We start from the raw sequence: 24,261 nt of genomic DNA, 5'->3' as shown, positions 1-24,261 counted from the left end.
TATACACAGAGTCTCGCCATTTGGGTATGTAGATAGATTTCAGAAAGCTTAGTGCTGCTGTCCAACACAGCCTCTGCCTGGCTGAGGGAAAAGGAGATACTTAGGAAGATGCAAGTCTTTCAAAGGACACTTAATCACACGAGTCACTTCAGGTGGGTGAGAGCAGAGCAAACCCATGCTTTTGCTGATGCTCTTCTTTCCAGCTCTGTGTTGTCGGCTGGTTGAAAAACCGCTGTCTCCTACAGGAGGCATCATTGGGGCGTAACTTGTGTGACTGCCAGATGTACCTCAGGATAGCCCAGAAGTCATTAGACCTATTCTATCCAACCAGTTTTAGCCTTTTTTTAAGTTTTTATTCTTTTAATATCAAAAAAGTAGACTTCTCTCATGTCTGCAACCTCAGAGGAAGTAGGCTCGAATCCATTTCTCCACTTGGAGCCCAGTGAAGGGTTTTGCCTGCTTTATTTGCACGTGTGGACATCGTAGACTCGTATGCACTCCTGGCAGCGGACATAGCAGCACCAGTGGAAGATACAGTGACACTTCTCTTTCCGTTTCTCAGTCCTTGTGTTGTGCCCGCGGCCGCAGCACAAAAGGTCGCAACCATCAATCCCATGGGAAGTGACATTACAGATCCTGTCACGGGTCCCAAAGGAACCTGTCTCAGGGTTGGGCTCACAAAAGTTTGGTGAGTTCTCGTAGTAAACCAGGTCCTTCTCAGTTGGAGCCTTGAAGAAGTTGTATTTGGGCCTGAGGGTCTCGACCCAGCCACGGGATTCTCGATGTTTTTCCACCACCATTTCAGAAGCGCTATCGTACTTGTCCTTGAGGTAGTCACCGATGACCCTGAAGTCTGGCTGAGACCACCAGCAGGTCTTCACTTCACAGCTGCCCGAGAGGCCGTGACATTTGCACTTAAGATGCATGAGTTCAATAATAGACTGAAAAAGAGGAAAGGAAAGGCAAAGAAGACAGAAGACATTAGCCTGTAATCAAAACACATATTGCATTCTGCTATTTAGCCAGGATTTCCTAAAGAATTGTGGTGTTTTCGTAGATACATTTACACACTTTTGAACAAAAATCACCTTATCCTCCAGTCAATGCCCTGCACAGATGCTGGATCTGAGGCAGATAAAACCTCTGCAACTTTATTTTTTTTCAGTGACTATCTCTGAATCCCACCCCAACCTCAAGCATCTACTAAGTGCTTTCACTAAGGGCTGAAGTGATTTCTGTGCATACCAACTTCTATTTTATCAATGCTCGTGGGTGAATATTGCAGTCCTGTCACCGGGGAACACAATTCAGACACATCTAGACAGAGAAGCGAAGAACACAGAAATTTTCTAAAACAATGGTTTCGTAAATGAAATATACAGCTATTCCACTGGAGATTAAAGAAATATGAAACGTCCCAATGATCTAGTCCAGAATTCCATCTTTTATGTATGTTTTCATTAAGCAAATAAGATTCTAGCCTTGCTTGTGGCTATGTTCAGAAACCTGAAAAGTAATGTATTTTTATTTTTAAGTCAGACTTATGATTTTTCTAAAACCATTTCAAAGAATAAATTAGGAGTCCAACTTTTTATTTTGGAGGGTTTAGACTTCAACATAAAACACTGTCCTGGAGTAAATAGAAAGGTGATTATTGATCCCAGAAGTTTGCTATTTGCTTTTACCTCTTATAAAGTTAGTCTAAAGGTTTCTAGAGGTGTTGCCCTCCAGTATTCTGAGGTGGGAGACAGCCTTATGCAACTTACTTGATAATCTGCATTTTCAGACTGATCAGCAAATTTCCGGGTACATGAACAGACTAGTGCCAGCCTGAGTCCAAAAGATTTGCCATGAATCAGCACCTTGGTGTTCACCAGGTGCTTTCCTGTGTTATTTACGGAGTATCACCCGCCGCAAAGGAGGTTGTAATTAGCGATGAGAGAGAACCACAAAATGTTTGGTTCATATAATCATGCTGAACTTAATCAAAGCTTCTGGCGTAGTGGTAGGGTTTGAGTTCATATGGGAACTAATATGAAACATTGCCTATGGCTCAGGTTTAGCTGGAAACACTTGAGTATGGAGGCCTGGAAGATCTACCCCATGAGTACTGGCACAGTGAGAAGGGAAAACACTAGTGCTTTATAAAACAGTAGGATTTCAGATAATGGTGTGACATCTGCTCTCTAATCTTTGACATCTGTAAAATGTCCGAAAATAACTCCGTGTCAGGTAACAAGACTTACAGTGAAAAGACCTCTGCAGGCCTGTGATCACAGGGATGTTTGCTCGAAGCTCAATTTTGCCAAGGATTTTCACTTTAAGGCAAACCCTCCTTTCCACTCTACCCAGCTTCTCCACAGTCCTGTTTGTCTCATTACCTATCCCAGCAACTGCCACCAGCAATGCACGATACCTTGTGGTACCTGGGATAATTTGGGCCAGGGCTGGAGGAAACTACATTATTGCTTGTAGTCATCTACATTGCAGACGATTTTTGTTTCTGGAGGTATTTCATTTTGAAAGGTTGTATTCCCTATTTCAGACCAGCTCTCCTGTGGTGTGAGGTGGGATAATTCCACCAGGGTTTGACAGTGTCCACCTGAGGAGCTCACACCAAAGTCCTAGCCTGCCTGAGGACAGCTGTTTCCTAGCACAGCGCAACAGTAGTGGCTTTGCTATAGCTCACTGCACAGTCATATGTCCTCCTAGACATGTGTGAGGCCTTCTGCTGGGGGAACAAGACCATATTAATCTCTTCTGATTACAGTGAGGTATCTTTCTTCCACCGAGGGATAAGCTATCTCAAGTTTACTAAATGAGAAAAAGTGCTGTTATCTCAGAGAAGCTGCGGCATGGTCTCCATTAGCAAAAGCTTTGTGTTTCAGTTTCACGGATTGTTTCCCATAGATTACGTTCTTCTGGTATTTATGGGCTATTCTTGAGATGAAAAAGAGCATGTCCTCTTACTGGGATTGTTCCACCTTATGGAAAATATTCACTGTGTACGAGGCAGTCACTGTGATGAGAGCAAGATTTTGTGCTTTCTGTTCCCTTATGCATTTTGCTCCATGACTGAAGTGAAAACACATTAGCTGGCTTTGGGGCGTGGTCCAAGCTTAATCAGGAGGTACCAGAGTAACATTCCCTCTTATTTTCTTTAAAGATTCCCCAGGAAATAGAACCGTGTTGAGAAAAGGGGTGGTGGGAAATGCTCTCCCCACCCTCAAGCCTACAGAGCAGAGTGGTGATCCCAGGGGAATGGACAGTTGCACTCAAACTAGGATTCAGTTGCCTAAACACATGCATCTAATGCCATTTGTGAGCTCCGGGGGTGTCTAAAACATCACTCCCAAGATGGCAGAGGACCTGCACACAGGGAGACACACAGTCTTTCCCAGTAGCAGCCCAAGGACAGGCTGGATACTTGAGGATATCTCAGTTTATAATCAAATGCATTTGCTTAAGCAGCTGAATCCTCCCCAAAACCTGTGCTCCATCTCTTTTGACTTCAGATGTCTACAGTACAGACATCTCTGGCTGTACAGCTCACCTTCTTCCTACAGCCAGTGGAGGGGAACAGGCACAGTTAGGGCATCATTAACTGAGCTATTTCAAATGTCTCCTTCAAGCTGGGACGAAATCCCATCCTAGACCTCTCTGTCTTGATCCATTCTCTATGAAAGAGGTCTGGACAACTGACTCCAAGGCAGACATTTACATCTGAGTGGGTGAATTTACTTATAGCTTTCATAGATCAGGTACATCGATCACCACCCTGGCAAAAACTATCATAGGGCAGGTATCATTGTTTCATGATGTAAAACTGCCCAGATTTATGTTTGGTTATTCCTCTCAGTTCCCTCCCACTGTTCATTACGGCAGGTAAGAAAAGATTAAAGGGAGATCGAGAAAGGTGAAACTAAATGTCCTTACAGTCCTTCCAGCTTCATTGTTGTGCCTGTTCATGGCTGACCGAGCATCTGGTCTGTTCTCTCGGGCATCCGCAAACTCCCGAGACACCATGCTCCCAAACTCCACGTCCTCGCTGCAGCCCCCCCATTTCCAGCCTTCCCCAGGAGAGCCCTTGTGGCGGGTGTCACAGCCGCAGATGGTGGCTGAGCCCTCGGCGCAGGATCTGGTCACCGCGAAAGCCACTCCAGCAGAGGCAATGGCATGGACAAAGGCTGATTCCCTGGTAGCTGTGAAAGAGAGAAATCAATGAATAGTGGCCAGTGAAGGGACCACACATAGCTTTGATCAGCCCTGTGAACACCTTCTCTCGAGGGCATGGCAGAAGGCCAGGAAACTCTCCTCTTCCCTGTGGTCCGGCTTGGACTTACTCCAAAAACCTTCTTATACTAGGAAATAGGCTCCTGTGTAGACAGGACTAGGCTTGATTCAAGGCCACTGAGGTCAGCCAAGAAGTTTTGACTAAGGTCATCCTAAGGTCTTAGGATAGGGCTATGGCAAAACAAAAAGCAGTGCAAGCCTGAGTTTCAGGGGGCATATAGAATATACTATACGGTACTTTGCAGGCAATGCACCGCATAAGCATACCCTGAGATGCAGTCTTGGCTTCAGATGCACAGAATTTAGGCTGTTCCCATAACACAGAAAATGCAGGTCTACACTTAATGACAGCCTTCACCCTTAGTGGTGGGACCAGCACCAGATAAAGCACTTCCTCCGTCTCGATTCGGAGAGCTGCTGAGGGCTAGAAGGTAGGAAAATACCAGCATGGCCAGATATTCCCCAATCCTTACTATGTAAACTAAACCTTGTCCCCACCCTCCATCCTGAGGCCACCTTCTTTTTCCTAGGCTGCCTAGCTCGCTTAGAGACAGAGTTCAATATATGGTACCTTGAATCTATCAAAAGTTTTGCTCACTTGCCTAATTAAGGCCTCTGCCAAGGGGACTGGAAATGAGCTTTCCTTTTTTGGCCCATTGCCTCAGGATGGTGGGTGGGATCAGCCAAAAGATGTCATGGTTGTCACTGAGGAGCCTTAGTCTCTGTAGAGACCTTCCTTCATAGCCTTTCATCCTAGCTGGAGCTGGGTGGGGAAGGGCAGCTCAGCATTAGCCTGGCTTTCCTGGATGCCAGTGCTTTTTCTACACTGTGCCAAAATGAAAGCCAAATGTTTCAAACTGCTTTGCAAATGGGGACTATACCAAAATATCAGTTTTTATCCCCCCCCCCCCGCCCCAATTTTGATCTCATTATGTTTCTTCACTCGCTAGAAATGACCCTGGAGTTCAACACCACACCTCAGAAAACACCACTGCAATGCTTTTTGGCTTCAGCAAAATGGCATTTTTATCATGAGCAGGGCTATTCTCAAACCCTTGAGGCAATTCTACGAAGACACAACGATTCCGATAACTGGCCTCCCTTCACCTCCTATACCTTTCCCCACATGAGCTCACCTCGTGCCTATAGACCAGTTAGCCAAGAAAACATGTTGTCTCTGACCGCTTTCAGATGATTAGGCTAGGACAGTGTTGAAATATGAATGGATCCATAAAGGCAGAAGGTCAGGTTTTCAGTTGATGCAGCTTCACCAGCTTCTACTGAGCTTTGCATCAGCTGACGAGGTGCCTACTCAAAACTGCTCAAACCTTCTCTGCACCATCTTTTGCTGATCTGAGCTTTCCCTGGGCATTTTGGCTTAATCTTTACCTTCTAGATGCTTCCAGACTTTACTAACACCAAGAGAGTTTAATATGCCAAGCCAAAAAGCCAACATGTTCTCAGGGAGAAATCAAAACTGCATGCTTGCAGAGCAGTCCCGGCTGGATTGAAGGCTTAAGCAAGAACTTGTGCAGCACTGCTTCTCTTTGGGAAGACTACCAAATACAACAATATGCAAATCAAATAATGTGCATGAACTTACAAGCCGAAGGTATGAGCAATGTCCTGGAACATGTTGTCAATACGCATCGTGAGGTTAGTAAGTCACTGAGGGCTAGAACCAAAGAAGGAAAATGCAGGAACTCTCAGTTCCGCAATGTGATTTTGAAAAACCCTTGTTCAGCATCTGTCCAGCCTGGAGGATCCCAACTTCCTGCAAATGGTGACCATGCAGTTCCTGAGCTGTGTGAAAGCTCAGCTTTTGAGCATGAACAGATGAATCAAGTTCTAACAGGACTAGGGACTTGGCATTTTGCACTTGCCTAAGCCCAGGTGGGATCCAGAAACCAAATCTTGGGCATGGGGAGCTTCATATGATGTCTCCAAGGACACTGATGACCAGCCCTGGGGTCTGTGAAAGTCAAAGGCTTCTCGTAGAAGCCAGTCAGATAAGCTGGTAGGATGAATGCCTTTGCCCTCTGGTAGGGAGGTAGAGGGTATAGTGCCTGACCAGAGAATAGCTGACACACCTTCCACCTCCTCCCATTGCGGCCTAACTAATCTTGAAACCTTTTGATATGCTGCTATGCCATGGATGGGAGAGGAAGACAATAATTCTTCTTCTTCCCCTTTCTATCTGACAGCTGTAGTGGCTAAAGCACGTTGCTTGGGTAGGGTAGCTCTCATCTCTTGGGAATCACCCCTTCTTCTGCTAAGGAGGAGGGACCTGATCCAGGCCTTTGGCTATTTGGGAAGGTGCCGTAGGTGCTGAACTGATGTTTGCAAACGCCATGGAGAGCTGCTGTGCCTTGCCTTGCTGGGACTGAAAAGAAAGCATTTACAGCCATGGTGTTTGTGCAGAAAACCTTCTCCTGGGTGGATATGAGAGGGGTGGCCTTGGCTTAGGAGTCCACAGGTCATGGATCCCACCTTCAGCAGGAGCCATTAGCTCAGAACAGAGACGTTTCCCTGTGCATACAGGTGCAGAGCTCACCAAAACCCAGGGAGCTTCAGGCAACACAGCCAGAGGGTCTGCAGAATTCCTGCATTTGCCAGGACTTGGTCACAGCTGAACAAGGAGTTGCAGGAGGACAGCTTTGGTTGTAGATACCCAGTCCTAAATCCCAGGTCCGTTACCTAAACTCTCCGCTCTTGCTAGCCCCTACTGAAAGCCTACAGCTCCAGGAGGGTATTGATAGGATTTGCCTTAAGAAGCACCGATTATACTCAGCTCTCCTCTTCCCAGAAAGAGCCCGATGCCTTTTACAGCCTGGATACACCGTAATCACTCCCCTGCTTTTGAAATGCAGCCACCCCTGGGTGGAGTGCAGCCACCACTTAACAGCACACAACAGGAAGCAAATAGCATTGTATCTGATCGTAACTACCTGGGGAATGTAGGCAGGCAGAGCAAAGAAGCTGAGATCTGGCCCCGGGCACTGAGGTTAGGAGTTTGTCTCTTGAGAAAGTTGCAGCCGATCTCTTAATGACTCCACGAAATTAGGGCACTGGGTTTACATCTCCTACCCCTAACTTAAGGCACCGAGTTCAATATTGACGCAGATGGAAGAGTGCCATTGCGTGAATCACGTCCTGCCACCTCCTAAGTTATAGGACTGTCCTCCGATTACTAAGCAGACCTGACCCTGCTGAGCTCTGAAGAGCTCCCCAGGTTGTAGCCGGAGGCGGTGTGGCTGCAGGAATGGAGAAGGAGTGTATAGAGATACAGATAAGCAGAAGGAAAGCATGCACTTGTAATGGAAATGAGGGGTTATTAAGGTGCCATATAAAAATGCAAGAGACTTAGCAAAGATAACAGGAAAGTGCAGTATATTTGTCAGGTCGCCTCATTCCTCTCTGGGTGGTTCTGGTAGCAGGAGACAAGCAGCTCGTTCTGACTTGAAGAGAGCTTCTGGAAAGTCATCTGGCAAGAGAAGGTTAATAGGGACTAATACCTCATGGGGATGTTGACTTAAGAGCATTTTAACCACTTTGTTTTCAGTGCAGCACAAGGTCACCAAAGCTCTGGCTTCAGCTTGTTTAATTCCTGCCCGCTCCCAAGTTTCCCTGCAGGGCTTAGAGACTTGGATGGCTGGTACTTCAAGGTACCCTGTTCTGGACCCTTTCGGGCGGATTGGCTATCAGTGAAAAAGGTGCTGAGACTTACAGAGAGCCTTTAGGGATGCTTTGTAGCTGCCCCCTAATGCAGAGGTCTCCAAGTCACTGGTCACTTCTGGAAATCGTTTCCTAAGGAGCTCAGTCTGTGAAGCTGAGAGCCTGAATGTCCTGTGCAGAACACTTCTGACCACCCTGTCTCAGCAGCAGAAACATCTTGGGATGCAAAAACACACGGCCGAGTAGTATCAATATAAAAATTCAGAGGCCTGAGGATGAGGTGACCTAAGATTTGATTTCCTGCTTTCGCAGGGCTTTTTAATGTGACTTTGGGCAAATCCTTTAGTCTGTGCTTCTGCTTCCTTACCCATACACCTGAGGACAATCCTGCTTATCTCCTCAGGGGCCTGCAATGGTAAATTCAGTGATGTCTTCAGAATCGTGGGCAGAAGGTGTTGGAGCCAAACAGAGGGTCATCAAGTTGTGGGATGAGGAAGGCAAAGGAATAACCTCATAAATATCTCAACTAATATACGAAACCTGCTCTCATGTGTTCTTCTGCCCAGACAGTGACTTATTTTCCCTGAATCTTTCTCTGAATGACTAAATGATTAACCCCACATCAGGTAGATATCCCAGATATGTGGGAGGAAGGACTCCGGTGATGTAGAAGGATGAACATAATGGTTTATTTTGGTCTTAAAAAGCTACAGTCCCTTTTTACCACCTTTGTACCATAGTACTGAGCCCTGTTGTCCCCACTCTTGACACCCTAAATCTTTCCTTCCTCTCTGCACAGTGGCCTTGTGGTAACAGCAGGTTTCTGGGACAGGGCAACGCAACCCACTTTCAGATGTGTTGGGAGATGAAGTTGCAAGTCCTGTGTCCTGGACCACAGCTCGAAGAACTAGGTGGTATTTTGGAAAGGGGGCACTGCTGTTTCCACTGACTGCTCTTTAAAAGAAAGCAGTGAGATCTGTGCAGTCTAAGAAAGAAAGAAAGAAAGAGGGGAAGGAAGGAAGGAAGGAAGGAAGGAAGGAAGGAAGGAAGGAAGGAAGGAAGGAAGGAAGGAAGGAAGGAAGGAAGGAAGGAAGGAAGGAAGGAAGGAAGGAAAGAAGGAAGGAAGGAAGGATGGATGTCTTGCTTGAGGTGGTTCTGGGCTGTACATCTTGCAAGGGAGGAAGCAGACCTCAGCAGCTGGAGAACAGATAGCCAAGCAGTAGAGATGGACCCTGCTCTAAGGGGTTTCCACGCAGCATGTCACTTTTCTAGGTGGTCCTCCTGAACGTGTGGAATCTCCTTTGCAAAGGGAACTTCGATGTCTCTAGAACATCTACTGACTCTGCTCTGTGAAGACAAACCTCCCATGCCAACAACCCTTTACTACCCAGGACCTTGTCATGATCCTTTTTGAAACAGAGCCCTTGGAGTGAAACACTGAATGCCTTTTTGGGCTGGATAATGTATAAACAACATGGAAAAGAAGAGAATTGTCCCAGATCGCTCCTGGAGATGTATGACAGTGAAGGAAAGAGCTTCCACATCTTAGCCACTCCTCCCAGCCATCATTAGCATGTCTGCTCTTGAATAGAGCATCCTACTCCCCATTCCACACTAGGAAAGACACTGCAATGGTGTGGCTGCAAGCCTTGAATTTCTGATACTGCAGAATGCTTGAGTGCTCTTGGGAGGGTCACTTAGCAAGTGGGGTAAAATGGAGAAAATATCATATCTGCTTAGCATATCTGCTAGGAGGAGACATGCTGTTTTCTCGGAGCTTCGTTTTTCAAAGCTAAAAGAAAGAGAAAGCTACCTGTTCTGTCAGCTATTTCAGACACCCAGACACCCATCTCTGAGGGGCGGAAGGTGTAAAGTCTTTCCAACATTTGTCTGGAAGGGCATGTACCCAGGGAGTGTGAGAAAGGGTTTCAATTCCCTCCTTGGCTCGAGGGGATACAAACCCACAGCTGTCATGTTAGGATTTGCGCAACAGTTGACAATACATTGACTCTGGATTAAAAAAAAAATCTAAATAAACCCCAAGAACCAAGAAACTGGAAATAAAACTGGGGGCAGACTAGTGCTTCTGGTATTTGGAGCCAGCACAGCCCTGCCTCTTGTACTGGGCACCTGTCCTACGACCTCAATTTCCCCCTGATTACTGTGGTTGGGGTCCTTCTTGCAGGTTAGACATCATGGGGATTGCAGAGGAGGAAGGTGTTGTCCAATGGAGGAAGATGGTGAGGAATTTGTGAAGTGAGCTTTGCAAGTTTTGGAAGCCCAGTCTTTGACTCAGGTGAGGTGAATTTTGGTTTTGACTGTAGTATAAAGAGGACTGCCCAGCTGCTATCAGCACGCTGTGGTTTCCTCCTTGAATCCATCAAGACAGCCACCTTATCTAATGTGGGAGGAGAGCTGTGCCGTTCCCTTGTGCGAAGGGTCACCCATAAACACCTCCACGGCGAAAGCTAAACCAGAAGGGCTTGAATGAAAGGCTATGTTGCACCACTTCGGACGAAAAAGAAGGATGCCAGAAAAGATTAATACCAAACGCTCCTCACCATGGATGCAGGATCTGAAGCACTGATGGTGTAAAAGTCAGTGCCTGCTCCGTATCTGCAACTGCACTGAAGCCAAGGCTGGAGGAAGGCCTCAGGTCTGAAGGGTACCTCTCAGAGCTACCTTGAGCCAAAGCCTCATCAGTTGTTAAGTAGATGGTGACCCCCAGGAGAAGTGGGTTTCTTTACGCTCATACTGACAGCCTTGCAGGCGCAGCTACTTTCTGAATAGCAGAAGTGAAATCCAGCGGGACTGGTGAGTCAGAGCTCACAGGAGCTGCAAAACCATGTGCAGACATCACTATTGGCTTACACTAACATGAACGGCATTGCCTGCTGGCCCTGAAATCTGTGTGCAGGATAAGCAAGGACCACCTGCAGCAATGCAGCCTTGCTTGTCCCAGACACCAGCAGAAGATACTCCAGTCCCTCAGCCCAGCTGGCCTCTGTGCTAAACTTGCCAACCAGCAGACCCCTCAGAGCCAAGAACTGAGGGTTCAGGACATGGGGATGATGTCCCCCACCTTACGATGCTCTTCGCACTAAAGGGGGCTTATAAGAAAGATGGGAACAGACTTTTTAGTAGGGCCTGTAGTGATAGGACAAAGGGTAATGGTTTTAAACTAAAAGAGGGGAGATTCAGACTAGATATAAGGAAGAAATTTTTTACGATGAGGGTGGTAAAACACTGGCACAGGTTGCCCAGAGAGGTGGGAGATGCCCCATCCCTGGAAACATTCAAGGCCAGGTTGGACGGGGCTCTGAGCAACCTGATCTGGTTGAAGATGTCCCAGCTCACTGCAGGGGGTTTGGACTAGATGACCTTGAAAGGTTCCTTCCAACCCAAACCATTCTATGATTCTGTGGTTCTAAGAAATGAAGGGTCACATCTCAGAGCACAGGACATATTTCTCCCTAGGGAAAGGAGGAGGGAAGGTGGGAAAAAAAGTGTTAAAAGGCTTTTTTTTTTTTATGATCACAAAGAAGCAAATCATTTGCCAATCAGAACTATTAAATATTGGCACGGCACCAGGTGAAGACAGAGAACAGGGAACCCCTTGGCACACGCTGGCTGACAGATCCATCCATGCTGCAGAGACAGTGCCCAAGCGCTGGAGGGGAACAAGCGTTGTTCCTATCGTAGAGGAAGAGGAGGATCACGGAGGTGTCACGGCTGCTGTGAGCCTGACATTGCTTGTGGGGAAAATACTGGGAGCATTGGAAACAAAATATTGGCTCTCGCGGCCTTGGAGGCAGGCGAGCTTCAGTTTCACCACATTCCTCTCGACTGTAGCAATAGAGGATCCCATCTCAGATAAACCAACTGAAAGGGTTTTACATAAGCTGTCTGGCTCAGCCTCAAGCTTCCTTCAGTTCCTCTGCAGAGAGGCTCCTGTTTCCAGTGTTCATATTTCCCCTGACCCATCCTCACCAACCTCAACACGTTGGTGTCCTGCAACAGCATCTCCTGGCCTGGCACCAAAGGCTCCTCAGTACCACCTTACCCCTTAAAAGGGGATCCTTGTACCACGCTTGCTGTTTGCTTTCAAAGATGCACCTTCTACCCTTTAGGAGAGGTGGAGAGGAGCAAGTTGTGGCCTTGGATGCACTCAATGTAAGGACTATAAAAGGAGGGGACAGGTCAGGCTTCCTGGTGGGAGGGTGAATCATTCCACAGAGCACATTCCCAAATTCAACAGCACGTGCTGTATTCATACTAGGTATATTGGAAAATGCTTTCCAAAGTCGAAGTTTTAGGAAGAGATTCTGAGCTTCTTTAAAGCTTTCATTTCTTTACTTGGCGTCACTCCCAAGTCTAAACACCAAGCAGCCCAGTGCCCTGACCCTGATTTTCTGCTCAATCACAGCAGCATCAGTCAGGAAGTCCTTGTTGTTACTCTGAGAAGACTTTGGAGGCTTTAGGAAGATCAGAGCCTGGTGACTGCCTCACCCAGTGGGCTACAAATGCTGCACAAAGTCCCTCGCTGGACACGAGCGACTCCGAAACTCTGCCTCAGTTTCCCCGTTTGCAAAACTGGACAAAATTCGTATCTCATGGCACATAAAAAAACATTCATAAATTCATTCAAATGGTGATCACTATTGACTGACACCACAGATCACGACTGGCATACTGTCCATATAGGACAGAGACAGAAAGCTCAGCTTACAATCTATAGCCTGAGCTTTGTGCATCCTTTCAGGCTACAGCCTTACAGAGGAGAGGGGCAAAAGGGAGGACTTTTCTCATCACCCAGTACTGCATGATGCCTTATTACCCTAGGAGTGATGCTTAGGCTTGGATCACTCTTTTTCCATAGGGTCTTCCATGAGAACATCAGTACCTTGAGCTGCCTCTGTGCTGAGCTGTGTGGACATGGCTACTTTCTTATGAGCATCTCATCTGGGCTTATAGCCATTATAGGTCTTGGCAGTAGCTCCAGGACTTTCCAGAGCAGCTCTGCATTGCACGGAGAAGACACGTCCAGGGCTATATAAACCCCCATCAACCTTGCCCAGAAGAGCATGATTGCATGGGATTCTTTGGACAAGAGCAGAGCCTAAATGATTGCCTGGGATCCCTTGGATGCAGAAGGATCACCAAGTCCATTCCTCAAAGATCTGTTTGTAAGACTACAGTCTCAGTGTAGATTTACAGACTGACCTGAATGGTTTGGAGCCATACACCAGTGAAACCCTAACGCCTGCTGCCGTTGTCTGTTGTGTAGGCTTGTCTCAGGTCCCCTAGTCTTTAGCAGCATTTCCCAAGTGGGTTTATGTCCAAGTCGGGGGAAGCCTGCTTTGCAAAAACAGCAGTGCTTGGGGGCTGCAGGTAACCGCGGCTTTCAGGTCTTAACCGTGAAATGCGGTGGGGGTGGCTCCAAGAGCAGATGCAGTGGTGGGAGAAATGCAGCTTTGGAGCACCCACGCTGCAGCAAGTGATGCCAGCCAGGAGCTGCCCCGCGGATCCATGCTGGGCTCTGCGTGATGCCACAGCCTATGCCCTTCTTCACAGAGAGCCATGCCAACTCCATGCCCAGCTGATTCTGCACTGTTTCTCATCAAAATCCAGCTCCAGGGTTTGTTTGACTTTTTTATCCTTTTAAAAATCAGGCCCCAAAATGCAAAGACTTATGCAAATGCAAAGCATAATAACAAGAAGCTAACCACACTTTTGCATATCTTAAAGGAAAGGTTAGGTTTGGGTCCCATCTGTGTTTTGAACGAAGTTCTGATTGAGTTCTTGTTTCCTCTGAACCAGCATGCTAGTGTCAACACATCCCTGGGAAGATGAAAGGCCCTAAAAAGACATTTGATCAGATTAGCTCTGATTCAGATCATTGGAGGGAAATTATTAAACGGGCAATTCCTGCCAGGGAACATGAAGGTGATACAGATAAGAGGGAATGTTGGATTGAAGGAGGTTGGATTAACACAGTTTGTAAAATCCTGAAGGCCAAGTTCCCCTAAAACATCTGAATGGTGTGGGTTTTTTCTGGTTTGTTTTTTTTTTTTTTTTTTACTTTTTTCTGCTGTTTGCTTATGGTTATCGTTGCACCCAGCGCAACAAATCCGCAACCTCTAGCGCAGTGCTCACGCTTCCCAAAACAGGTAGAGCCAGATTGTCAGACACTGGGGCAGCCCAGGAGCCTCACGCCCGGTGCTGGGAGTGGGGCTGGTGCTCCCTGCCACCCTCCGAGCCCTCGTGTGAGCTGTGAGCCCAGGGTAGGTCGAGGGCTGGAATGCTCTCGCTAATTAGCTACTGTCAAAATAACCCCAGGTGATCACAGGTAACCAGACCCCCAAGATAGGCAAATCAGCAGGACGGTCTGGTATCAGTAACCCAAGTCTGATACCTGCAAAGCAAACATCCCTCTATCTCTCTCTCTATCGCCCTATCTCTCTGTCAATCTAATCATTACCATGTATGTCTCCCTACCTACCCTGCTTAATGCAAGTACGTTTTATCTGTCTTTCTGTTGGCTTGGTCATGTGTGAAACACTCGGCGTCTGATCCCCCCCTCCTGCCGTCCCGTAAATGCCTTCTTCTGAATATTTCATCACCGACTCAAGTCCTGAAACAGCATGGTCCTCTCGGCCCTTCGAACCGCCCCAAATTACCCCGACCCCTCGTCTTCCCAACGGTCCAATGTCCCTGGGAGGCTCTAGACAAAAGGAAGCTGTGTGCCAATTGGGGGTTATTAGCAGAGATACAGCACGCTCATTGTGGCAGGACCAAGTCCTTAATGAAAGGGGAAGGCGGAAAAGGAGCGGGGAAGAACTGGGGTGAAATTCTCCAGGGTGCGTTCCAGGTTAAAGGATCATCGGGGTCCCTTCTGGCCTTGAAAAAAAAGGCAAAGAAAAAAAGGCAAGCCCCAAAGACTGCTATGCAAAACAGCCCCGCTGGTCAATAGGATACAGGGAAGAAAAAAAAAAAAATTGTATTCTGTTATCAGAAGCGACATGGTCAAACAAAAGGATCGCCTTCGCCCACCTGAGAATGGAATGTGAGGCTCCATTTCGCTGCTCTGATCGTATTTGACAGCCCCCCTCGAGACTGCCTGGTTGGTATGGCAAATCGTCCTTATTACCTGCTGGGGTGAATGAATCCCCCTTTGTGCTGGCACTGTCACGCTGCATTAGGTTGACAATGGCCTGAGATATTTTATATGAAATTTGCCCTCACTTGTGATTAGCCAGCACCAACTAAGTCATAGCAACCTAGAACTATGCATTGGCCGGGCCCCGTTGTCGGCCGAAAGGGAAATCCCTATTCAAATGGTTTAATAAAACAATCTAAAGGGCGTGTGAATCGTGAAAAGCATTTTCACTTTTCTCTTTAGCTTAATCTCATGGTCGCTGGGATATTGTGCTCTGAGCAGACCCCAGCAGGGTGTGGGCTAAGGTCCCCCATCAACTTCTTTTACAGCCTCCTTTTCTGCGAGTTAATGATATACCGGTGTGATTGCCTCCCGCAGCAAGAAGAAACACGCATTTGATGAAAAGGATGGACCTCCTAACACATCCTAAATGGCAACAATTTCTCATCCAAAGGTCACAGGTCATAACCTGGATTTTGAATCACCACCCAGATCTTTTTCAAAGCCCTGCTAAAGCTGGGGGATTCTGCAAGGCCGTTTTACACACAGACACACACACACACAGACATCGCGTTATCTCCAGAGGTTCCTGCTCCGCTTGAGTCCTGAGTTTAGTGTTTGGAAAAAATGGGATTTTCCCCTGGTTTTGGGCTACAGTTTGCTGCCTTTCACATCCTCTCAACCCTGGGTTGCGATGCAGGGAGAAGTACAAGACAGAGGTGGGCAATACAGAGATGCGTGGTTTCTCTGCAAGGCACCTCCTGAGCATCCCCACAGGGTCACCCAGAGCTCAGCAGTGCCCAGGGTACAAGCAATACCCTCGGTTGAATCAGCAGCTGGCCATTCATCCAAAACCCGCCACACTCCCAGCCCCAAGCATTACCTCCAGCAAGGCTTCAAGGTCTCAAAACTCTCCCCACTTGCTTGCAGGTGTGGAAAAGCTCCCCCAGTACTGACCCCTCAATCAGCAAGATCTCCCACGCACGGGTGAGATGCAGCCGCAGAGATTTGGCTGCGGAGTGGGGTGGGAGGAGGAGGAAGGAGAAGCGTAAGGTTCCCCTTCTGCATTTTTGCTCCTCTTCCTCGCCCAGGCTGGGAAGCGGAGGAAGGCAGCGGCAGCGGCTGTGGGGTCTCTGCAAGGCTAGCTGAAAGCCAGGTGTTCATCTTAACGTTTACCTAAACAGAGGAACGCTTTGCGCCTGCAAAATGAGGCTGGAAATCCCCGGGGAAACGAACTCCCTCGTGAACCTCCTGCAGCTGAGCTTCCAAGCACAAACGAAAGGTGAAGGGGAAAGCAGCACGGGAACCTGTTTTGATTTCCCCACTTTTCTTTCCTCTTATTTCCCCCCCTTCCCATCATGAAGCCTTGGGCCAGGTGTGGGGTTCCTCTGTTGGTTGTATGTCAATATTCTCCCTCCATTTTTTCCCACCGGAGCTCAGCAAGACGAGCGAGGCTGCGGGGAGCATGCACAATAAAAGCAGCCCAGGCTCTCACGAGGGACCCTTTTGGCTTGTGGAAATCTACGTTAGCCTCTCCTAAAAGGTGTTCACATGAGTTGTGGTATGTTTCCACTGCAGCTCTCCACGTAATTGTAAGCTATCTGGGGCAAGGAGTGATTTTGTTATTATGTGCTTGTACAGTATTTAGCACAATGGGGCCCTGATCTCTGCTTGGGGCCTCAGAGTCTACTGTAATACAAATAATTAACCATAATAGAGCTGGGCAAATATCTTAATAAAACCATGGAATCAATCTGAGGCAATTAAGCAATTTTTCAGCTTGCAGAAGTTTTTGCTTTACCGACTCAATTTGGAGAAGGGGGGGGGATTGGGTGCTGGGGAAACTGCAGGGAACTGCTCCCCCCCCCGCAGCAGGCTTTGGCAATCTTTTCTTTTTTTTTTTTTTTTCCTGTGGGTTTCAGTTTCACCCAGTTGGGGAGGCAGAAAAGTTTCATGCAGCTCCCAAAGCACAAAAGCCACTTTTTATAAATAGCTTGTGAGAGGAAGCATGGTTTGGAGGCTGGATCTGTGGTTCCTGAGGGAGAAGGGTCTCAGTCCTAAACAACATGACTTTCGAACAGCTCATCTACCCTGCCTCTGCCCCAGTTGCCCACCTGTGAAATGGAGAGCAATCATTATCTTCCTGCTTTCTAATCCCAAGCACTTGAGGATGCAGCTAGCTGCTAAAGCAATGGGGATTGCAGCTCTATTTAGACAGAGAGGAATAAGAAAATTGCAAAGCCCCGGACACAGACTGGATGATTTACAAGCAATTATAAGTCAGCAGATAAGCTTTGGATGACAGATATTCTGATTATAGTTGAAGCTCTTGTATAATTTGCAAGCGGAAAAGGGAGCTAAATATATTGAACACTTGTCTAAAGTTGTATTCAGTTCTGTACTTGTCCATCAGGGAGGGAGTGCATGTGAGGACGCTACAGCAAGGAACACATCTTCTAAGGGTGGGCAAACTAACAAATCTACTGGCTCACCCAACCAAAACAGTAACCTCAAGAACTGAACTACACCACCCTTTTCTGAAGGAAATAGCCATAAACACATCTGCTGGCCAAGTGGGTGCAGACCCCGAACTTTTTCATGCATAGATCTTTTAAGGCCAAGCCTTTGCAGGAACTCTCATGACCAACAGTCATGTTCTAAGAAGCATTCTCTTAAATCTTTCAGTCCTAGGAAGACATAATCAGAATAATCACAACAGAAAAAGTGAAAAAAAAAAAAAAGGTGTTCCTCCATACACCGGTGTGTGTATTGACAGTATGGCTAAGACAAGTCTGTGAACTGGTGATCAGCCTGGTGTTGGTCCCAGACATGGAGAAATGAGTCTTAGTACTTAAAAATTGAAGACAAGGATCTGCACCACAATGGTTTCAAAGTAGACCTCACCCTCTACTGCATGTATGTCCTAATAACGGTTCATTTTGGCTACCACGAAGAGTTAGCCTGTCATCCTGCTGGACTGAAAATGTCATCAGTTTGATTTGGGAAGCCGAGCAAAAACATGCAAGGTGAACACTTGGCTAGGAGACCACCTGGCAATCTGTCACACGCAGAATAAGACAAAGAGCTTGAGTTCTTGGTGAATATGAGATGACAGAAATGAGATAGATGGAAGTTTTCCCTCAGCTTCACTGTCAAATGATAGACAGGGGTTAAATAATAATAATATCAACAATAAAAGAGCCATGACTTGTATCTACTTGTGATTTAAAACAGTGACGCTCTCACACACACAAACACCGTCTACCTTGCCCCCACCAATGTGAATGGGCTACTTGTCGTGGACAACTGTCCACCCACGTGCCTGTGCTCACACTGGTGAAGCAGGTGACATGCAGTTCTCATCCTGCAGTGTGGGCAAGTGCCACATACTCGTACTGCAGGGACGAGGAGCCAGCTCAAGGAGTGAGCTATCTTCAACTGGAACGTCCAACCTGGGTTAGGAGAATGGTCTGGGTTTTCTGATGCCCACCAAGAAGCTCTCAGGCATGATGATTTCTGTTTCTCACGCAGCTACACAGATTTTTGAACCAGTGACCCCAAAACAATTTCGAAATTTTGGATAGATGTTGTCAAGTCTCAGTTGTCCTGCTGTTACATGATCCCTCCCATAATCAGAACTGCAGCTCAGTTGTTGCAGCATGAGATAGCTACTTGACCTCAAAAAAAACCACTGCTGTAGAAGCAAAGGATACCAAACACCTCCAGACAACTTTCTCAACCAGTCATCATTTGTATTCATAAGACAAGCCAATTTCATTAATCTTATGCTTACCTTATTTTGCCCAGGTTTCTTAAGCTCGAATAACGCCCACCTACCTAATTACAGAGTTGCAGTTTTCTCGCCCAGCCCCGTGCCGTACACTCGTCAGCCTTCGCGGCGAGCGGAGCTGGGAGTGTGCAGAGATGCTCTCTCCTATGGAGATGATCTCTTCCAGTCTGAACTGCACATGGGTTTTGCCCTCCCAGGCAAGGAAAACGATGGGCACCCAGAATGTGAATAACCTCCAGGTAGGGATTGGAGTCTCTCTGAAGAGAGATGGGGGCTGTGAGCGAGTGGGAAGAAGAGGCAGGTGCTGTGGGTTTTGATCCAGCTTCGATCTCTGTCTCTGGGTTCACCCATTTTAAGCCAAATGATAACATATCCTTTGATGAAGCGTTCCCTTCCTCAGGCTATATGTCATTACAGTATTTTTGCTTCTTCTCTTTCACATTGTGAGGCTTTTCCAGAGCTTTGCCAACCTGGTTACAAGAAAACTTGCAATTCCAGCTTATACTTCTAATTCTTGCTGCTTTTAATTCACCAAATGCCTGTTTGCTCTTATGTCAGCCCTGCCTTTGTATTTGACGACTGGACATGATGTTATTCCTGATTTTGCATCTGCTGTTCTGCTACAGGTTCTTAAAGAGCATCTACACCCCACGGCTATGGGTGTGTGCACTCCAGAGTTGGTGGGAACCACTCATGGCTCCTTATCCAGCATATTAACTTGGGGGGGAGGAAGGGTGATGACCTGTTCTGCCTACGCTGTCTTCGGTGACTTTAGTGGGAGTGGAAGGCATTTGCCAAACTGCTGGAAGAACCCAGTACCTTAAGGGTTTACTGACAGTGCACATCGCTTTCATCCCTGCCTATCTTACAGCAACAAAATCAAAGCTACGCATCCTACGGCCTCTTGGGATGGGAGCTGCTAAAGATTCCTCTCTTGCTGTTAAATGTAAGCTCCCTCGGTGGCAACACTGCTGCTGCCCTATGTAATGAGTGGGATAGATGATATGTGAAGTGCAGGGAAAAAAAAAAAAAGACCAAGAACCCTTAGGAAATGTCTTTGAAAATCAGTTACTGAATAAATCGGGTAAAGTAAAAAAATATATTTTGGCCATCAGCAGAACAACATGGGGGCTGATTCTCCTCTTGGCCTGGTGTAAATCAGAATAACCTTTATCTAATTCAGTGGAAGTGGCAGAAAAGTTAAGACAGCATAATTAGGGGTGCATCTTAGTATAGGAGTATTTTTTTCCTACAAAAAGCTTACTTTTTCTAATGAGACACCTCACTTCTTGGTATTTTGCATGAAACTGATATCTAGATGCAGTGGCAGGCTCAGCCCCTGCTCCAGAAAACCTTGAAATCATAGATATCAGACTTGAACCTTGCGCCCTTCTGCCCAAAGGCGGGATCCACTCTGCCTAAACTATCCCTGACAGATGTTTGTCTAACCTGTTCTCGAAAACCTCCCAGGTCGGAGCTCCCACCCCTTCCCCAGGCAATCTACCCTCATGCTTCACTACCCTTACCGTTAGACTGCTCTTCCTAAAGTCTAGCCCCAGTCCCCAGGCTGCGATTGAAGTGGACGTGGAGAACTTGTCAAATGAACCTGGGCAAAACAAAGGAGGAGGTGGAAGTCAGGGAAGAGAGGAAAACAAAGTAATGCTGTGAAGTTGCGTAGCAGATGAATGGCGGAGCTGGGAATGGAGCTCAGGTCCCTTGACTCCATGGCTCACGCCTGCGTAAGCAAGGGAGCCCTTACCTTATTAATTCCACTGGGTACCTCGCCTTTCTCCTGGCCTTTTTTTCTGTGCTCCCTCTTCTCCCTCGCTTCCATCTCTCATGTTAATTTCCCTTGCCTTTCAGCATCTCACATGTGCCCTCAGAGGGAGAGGCTGTTGTAACATATTCAGTCTTCGACTGATTCATCCCTTTGCTTATACATGACTAAGACTCATGCTATTTGTCTAACTATTTCGATTGATGTACATTTAATATGTAAAAATTTAATTAAAGTGTTATTCATAAAAAAAAATCTGGGCCAATTTAATATTTTTTTAAATACCCAAAGGGAATATTCCAATTAGGGACTAAATGCCAGAAAACACTGTCAGATTTTTTCCCCCCATCTCTAATCAAAGCAGCAGGTTTTGATATTATAAAGAAAAAGCCACTAAAACCACAACAATATTTACAGGCATTCGCTCTGCAGGTGCAGAGATCAATCCTGAGAGAAGCTGAGAACTTGCAGCTCTCAGTGGAAACCTGTGGAAGTTACTCTGAGGAGAAGCCAACTACGTACCCAGAGCCAGCTCCTCACCTAGTGGATCTGTGCTAATGCTCTGATTGGAGAATTTGCTCAATCTTTCTAATCAGCTTGGTCCTGCAACCTTTAATCATGCAAATGGTTCAGGTCTTCAGTGCAGTTCCAGACTTGCCAGCAAAAGGCTGGCAGGACTGAGTATGGAAAGGGGAATTGGGATTTGTGCTGGCACAACAAAGTTTCTGACGGTTATGGGCTTGAAAATGCATCCCTCCAAATAGATGCTTCTCCCAGGTTAGCTGGGAGGAGTAAAAACTCTTGGGCTTGCATATTACATGACCCAACAAGTCTCTTAGTGGACAACATCATTCAGGAGCTTAGTGGATATATTAGTATTTCCTGCTTTCAGATAGGCAGGGACTACCAAAATGAAGGAGTTGTTAGACAGAAACCATGGCCCAAAAAACCACAGCAAACATCTGAATTTGTTTATCCTAAGAGAACCAACAAGGTTTGGGTCTTGGGAAAAGGCTGAGATCAAATCACCCAGTCTTCAGTTCAGCATCGTCCAGACCTGATTCACAACCTTGGTCAGAAAGTCCAGTCTCCAGCAATTTCAGGTAACTGTGTAATAGTGGTTCAGTTCAAAAGTCTGCCCAGGACAGCTCCCCACAACAAGGCTGGGTGTGTTGTGCGCAGTGCACAGTGGGTGGTATAACAGTGAGGACACAAAAGTCTTGCGTGACTCACAACGGGGTGCCACACCAGTCAGTGCTGATGGTGGCCCTTGGCCTCTCTACCCCTTCCCACCCTCCTGTCGTCCACCACAAGCCATGAAAACTTGTTCTCCCTAACACTGTCAGTGCTCCCTAACAAACTTAAGACTTTCAGCATGAAACAGCAAAGCCTCAAGAACAGCAACGACCAAACTGTTCAGTTACCCACATCCCAAGTGGACAGCTTCACCCCAAACCTTCAGCTGCTCCATGGCTGACATCTACCTACAGGTTTTTGAGACCTTTTCAAGGCTCTTCAAGACTTGTGAAAGTCTTGAAAGGCCTCACTGTCATTCCAGTGCAAGCCCAAAGGAGCTGTGGAAATCTCAGAATTTTCCTCAAACTAGAGTGCCTGTTTCCTACCCACACCAAGAAGTCATAGCTGCCATGCCAAAAAAGATGCCAATGGAAATGCTGTGCATCACATGTAAGGAGTGGTCCCCAAACTCTCTAGCAGGGAGCTGTGGATGAGTCATGAGATTTGTTCTTCATGGAGATCTCCAAGCACATTTAATCCAAGTCTTCTTTTCAGGCATTTTTATGAGGTCGTTGCAAAGGCTCAGTCATTTACGTCTTCAGAGGGAGATAGTAGGGTACCTGAAGTGTGTGTTGGTATGTGATTTACCTCCATGGAGCAGTAGCCTTGCAGTGCACACGTAGGAGCTGTTAGATATGCTAATACGTGAACACAGGCCTCATCTTGAAATCCTAAGAGGGGATTAGTGCAGATGAGTCCTCATTTATTTTTCCAGAACAGCGGCAGAGATAAATCTGGCTGCTCCTTTGCAGGGTGTTAAAGGGGGATTTCCTGGTGGGTGGGTCTCCTCAGTGGGGTATTATTGTATTGCTGGTGGGGCGGGAAGGAATGGATTAAGCAACTGGCAATAGGATATGGAGCCTTTGCATGTGCTGACAATGGATATAAACTGGGGAGGGTGGAAAGCTGTCAGCGGGCTATAGGAAATCAGGTTTGGTTCCTGGCTTATTCCTGGAGACCACACTGTTGCTCTTGAGCTGATCATCACTCTTCAGAAATTCAGCCATGGTTCCCATGCTGAGTATGTCACCAGTGACCATTGATAGGGCTCAGGTGTTGTGGACACTGCTGGACCTCCTGGTGTGGAAGGCAGTCAGTGAGTTGGAGCTGCTGAAGTTGGGTCACTCATACACTGCCCAATCCCATCCTGCAGTGGAGCAATGCCAGTGCTGGTAAGAAATGTTATGTCCTGCCCATAAACCACTCCTGGGCCTTGCCATCCTCTTGGCTTTCTTGAATATGTGCAGTTTTTCTGCTATGTTTCTTGGCTATGGTGAAGATTTTGGTATGCTTTTCTTCTAATCTGTATGTTTGGTCCTCTATTCTGGATAAGCATAGGTGCTATGGGCATCACCATTAAGTCTGGTGCTAATTTGGTGGATTGGTGGAAGCCTGCAGAGGGCTCAGGAACTGAGAGCAGAGCTGAGCAAAGCAGAGCTGAGGATGGGTTTTCACTTCACCCTGGAGATGTGGTCTCATTTAGAGAGGAGAGCTTTTGGTAAGGAACTGCAGGGATTCTTCAAATTTCAGGGCCTGTGTTTGCCCTTATTTTAATGCCAAGTGCAACATGCCAGTCTCTGAAGCTCAAAGTCCTATTGAATAAATACATTTAACTTAAGAAGCAAAATGTCCATGATCTGCAGATTCCCACAGTCTCACAGAGCTGCTTAGGGATCAGGCACAGAAATAAAGAGCTCCCAGCCGCTAAGCCCTACGCAAAGAAGATGCATACTTCACCTAGGCTGGTTAACCTCAGTTGGCTAAGTCAGGTTAAAACAGTTTTTAAGGCAAGGCAGTTTATGTATTAGTTCAGGTGAGTACCTTAAGTTCAAGGCAGGTTTGGGTATTAGCTTGGGTGAGTAGCTTAAGTTCAAGCTGTTAGGGCAGGAGTGGCTCCCCAGCAGCTCCTGAATCACATGTGGCTCTCCAACGTTTTGCATATGGGTCTTTACCCCGGCTACGGCATGTGGTTGGTTAGCAGTAGGGCTATGTTGCGTGGGGGCTAGAAGCCCAGTGTCGCTGGGCTGTATTACTCTGGGATGTGGCTTGGTTGCCCAGGCCATCTCCAGAGGAGCCACCGTCATCTTCTGAGGTAGTCCTGGTACACCACTACCCCGGACTTTCTGATGTACATCACATGTGGCTCGTGGAGTGAAGAAGATCCACCATACCACGCTGGGGTTCATCCCAAGCTGTTTGATCCCAATCAGTACCAAGCTTAGCTCTGCTGTTATTTTAAGCCAGACTACCTTGCTTAGTTGCCCAGTCTGA

The 24,261-nt window shown here is 47.0% G+C and overlaps 1 protein-coding gene across 1 annotated transcript in view; it reads right to left on the bottom strand.

Annotated features, from left to right (window-relative positions):
* Positions 1 to 461: 461 nt before the first annotated feature.
* WNT3A (Wnt family member 3A) overlaps positions 462 to 24,261 on the bottom strand; it is an 88,397-nt gene continuing 64,597 nt past the window's right edge. The window contains exons 3-4 of the mRNA XM_075495495.1: positions 3,937 to 4,202; positions 462 to 941 (exon numbers count right to left, since the gene is read on the bottom strand). Coding sequence (XP_075351610.1) covers positions 462 to 941; positions 3,937 to 4,202 — 746 coding nt within the window. The remainder of the gene's footprint in view (positions 942 to 3,936; positions 4,203 to 24,261) is intronic.

This window comes from Mycteria americana, chromosome 2 (assembly GCF_035582795.1).
Source record: "Mycteria americana isolate JAX WOST 10 ecotype Jacksonville Zoo and Gardens chromosome 2, USCA_MyAme_1.0, whole genome shotgun sequence".
Taxonomy (NCBI): Eukaryota; Metazoa; Chordata; class Aves; order Ciconiiformes; family Ciconiidae; genus Mycteria; species Mycteria americana.
Note: the sequence above shows the minus strand (reverse complement) of the source record. Positions and strands in the feature narration are given on the sequence as shown.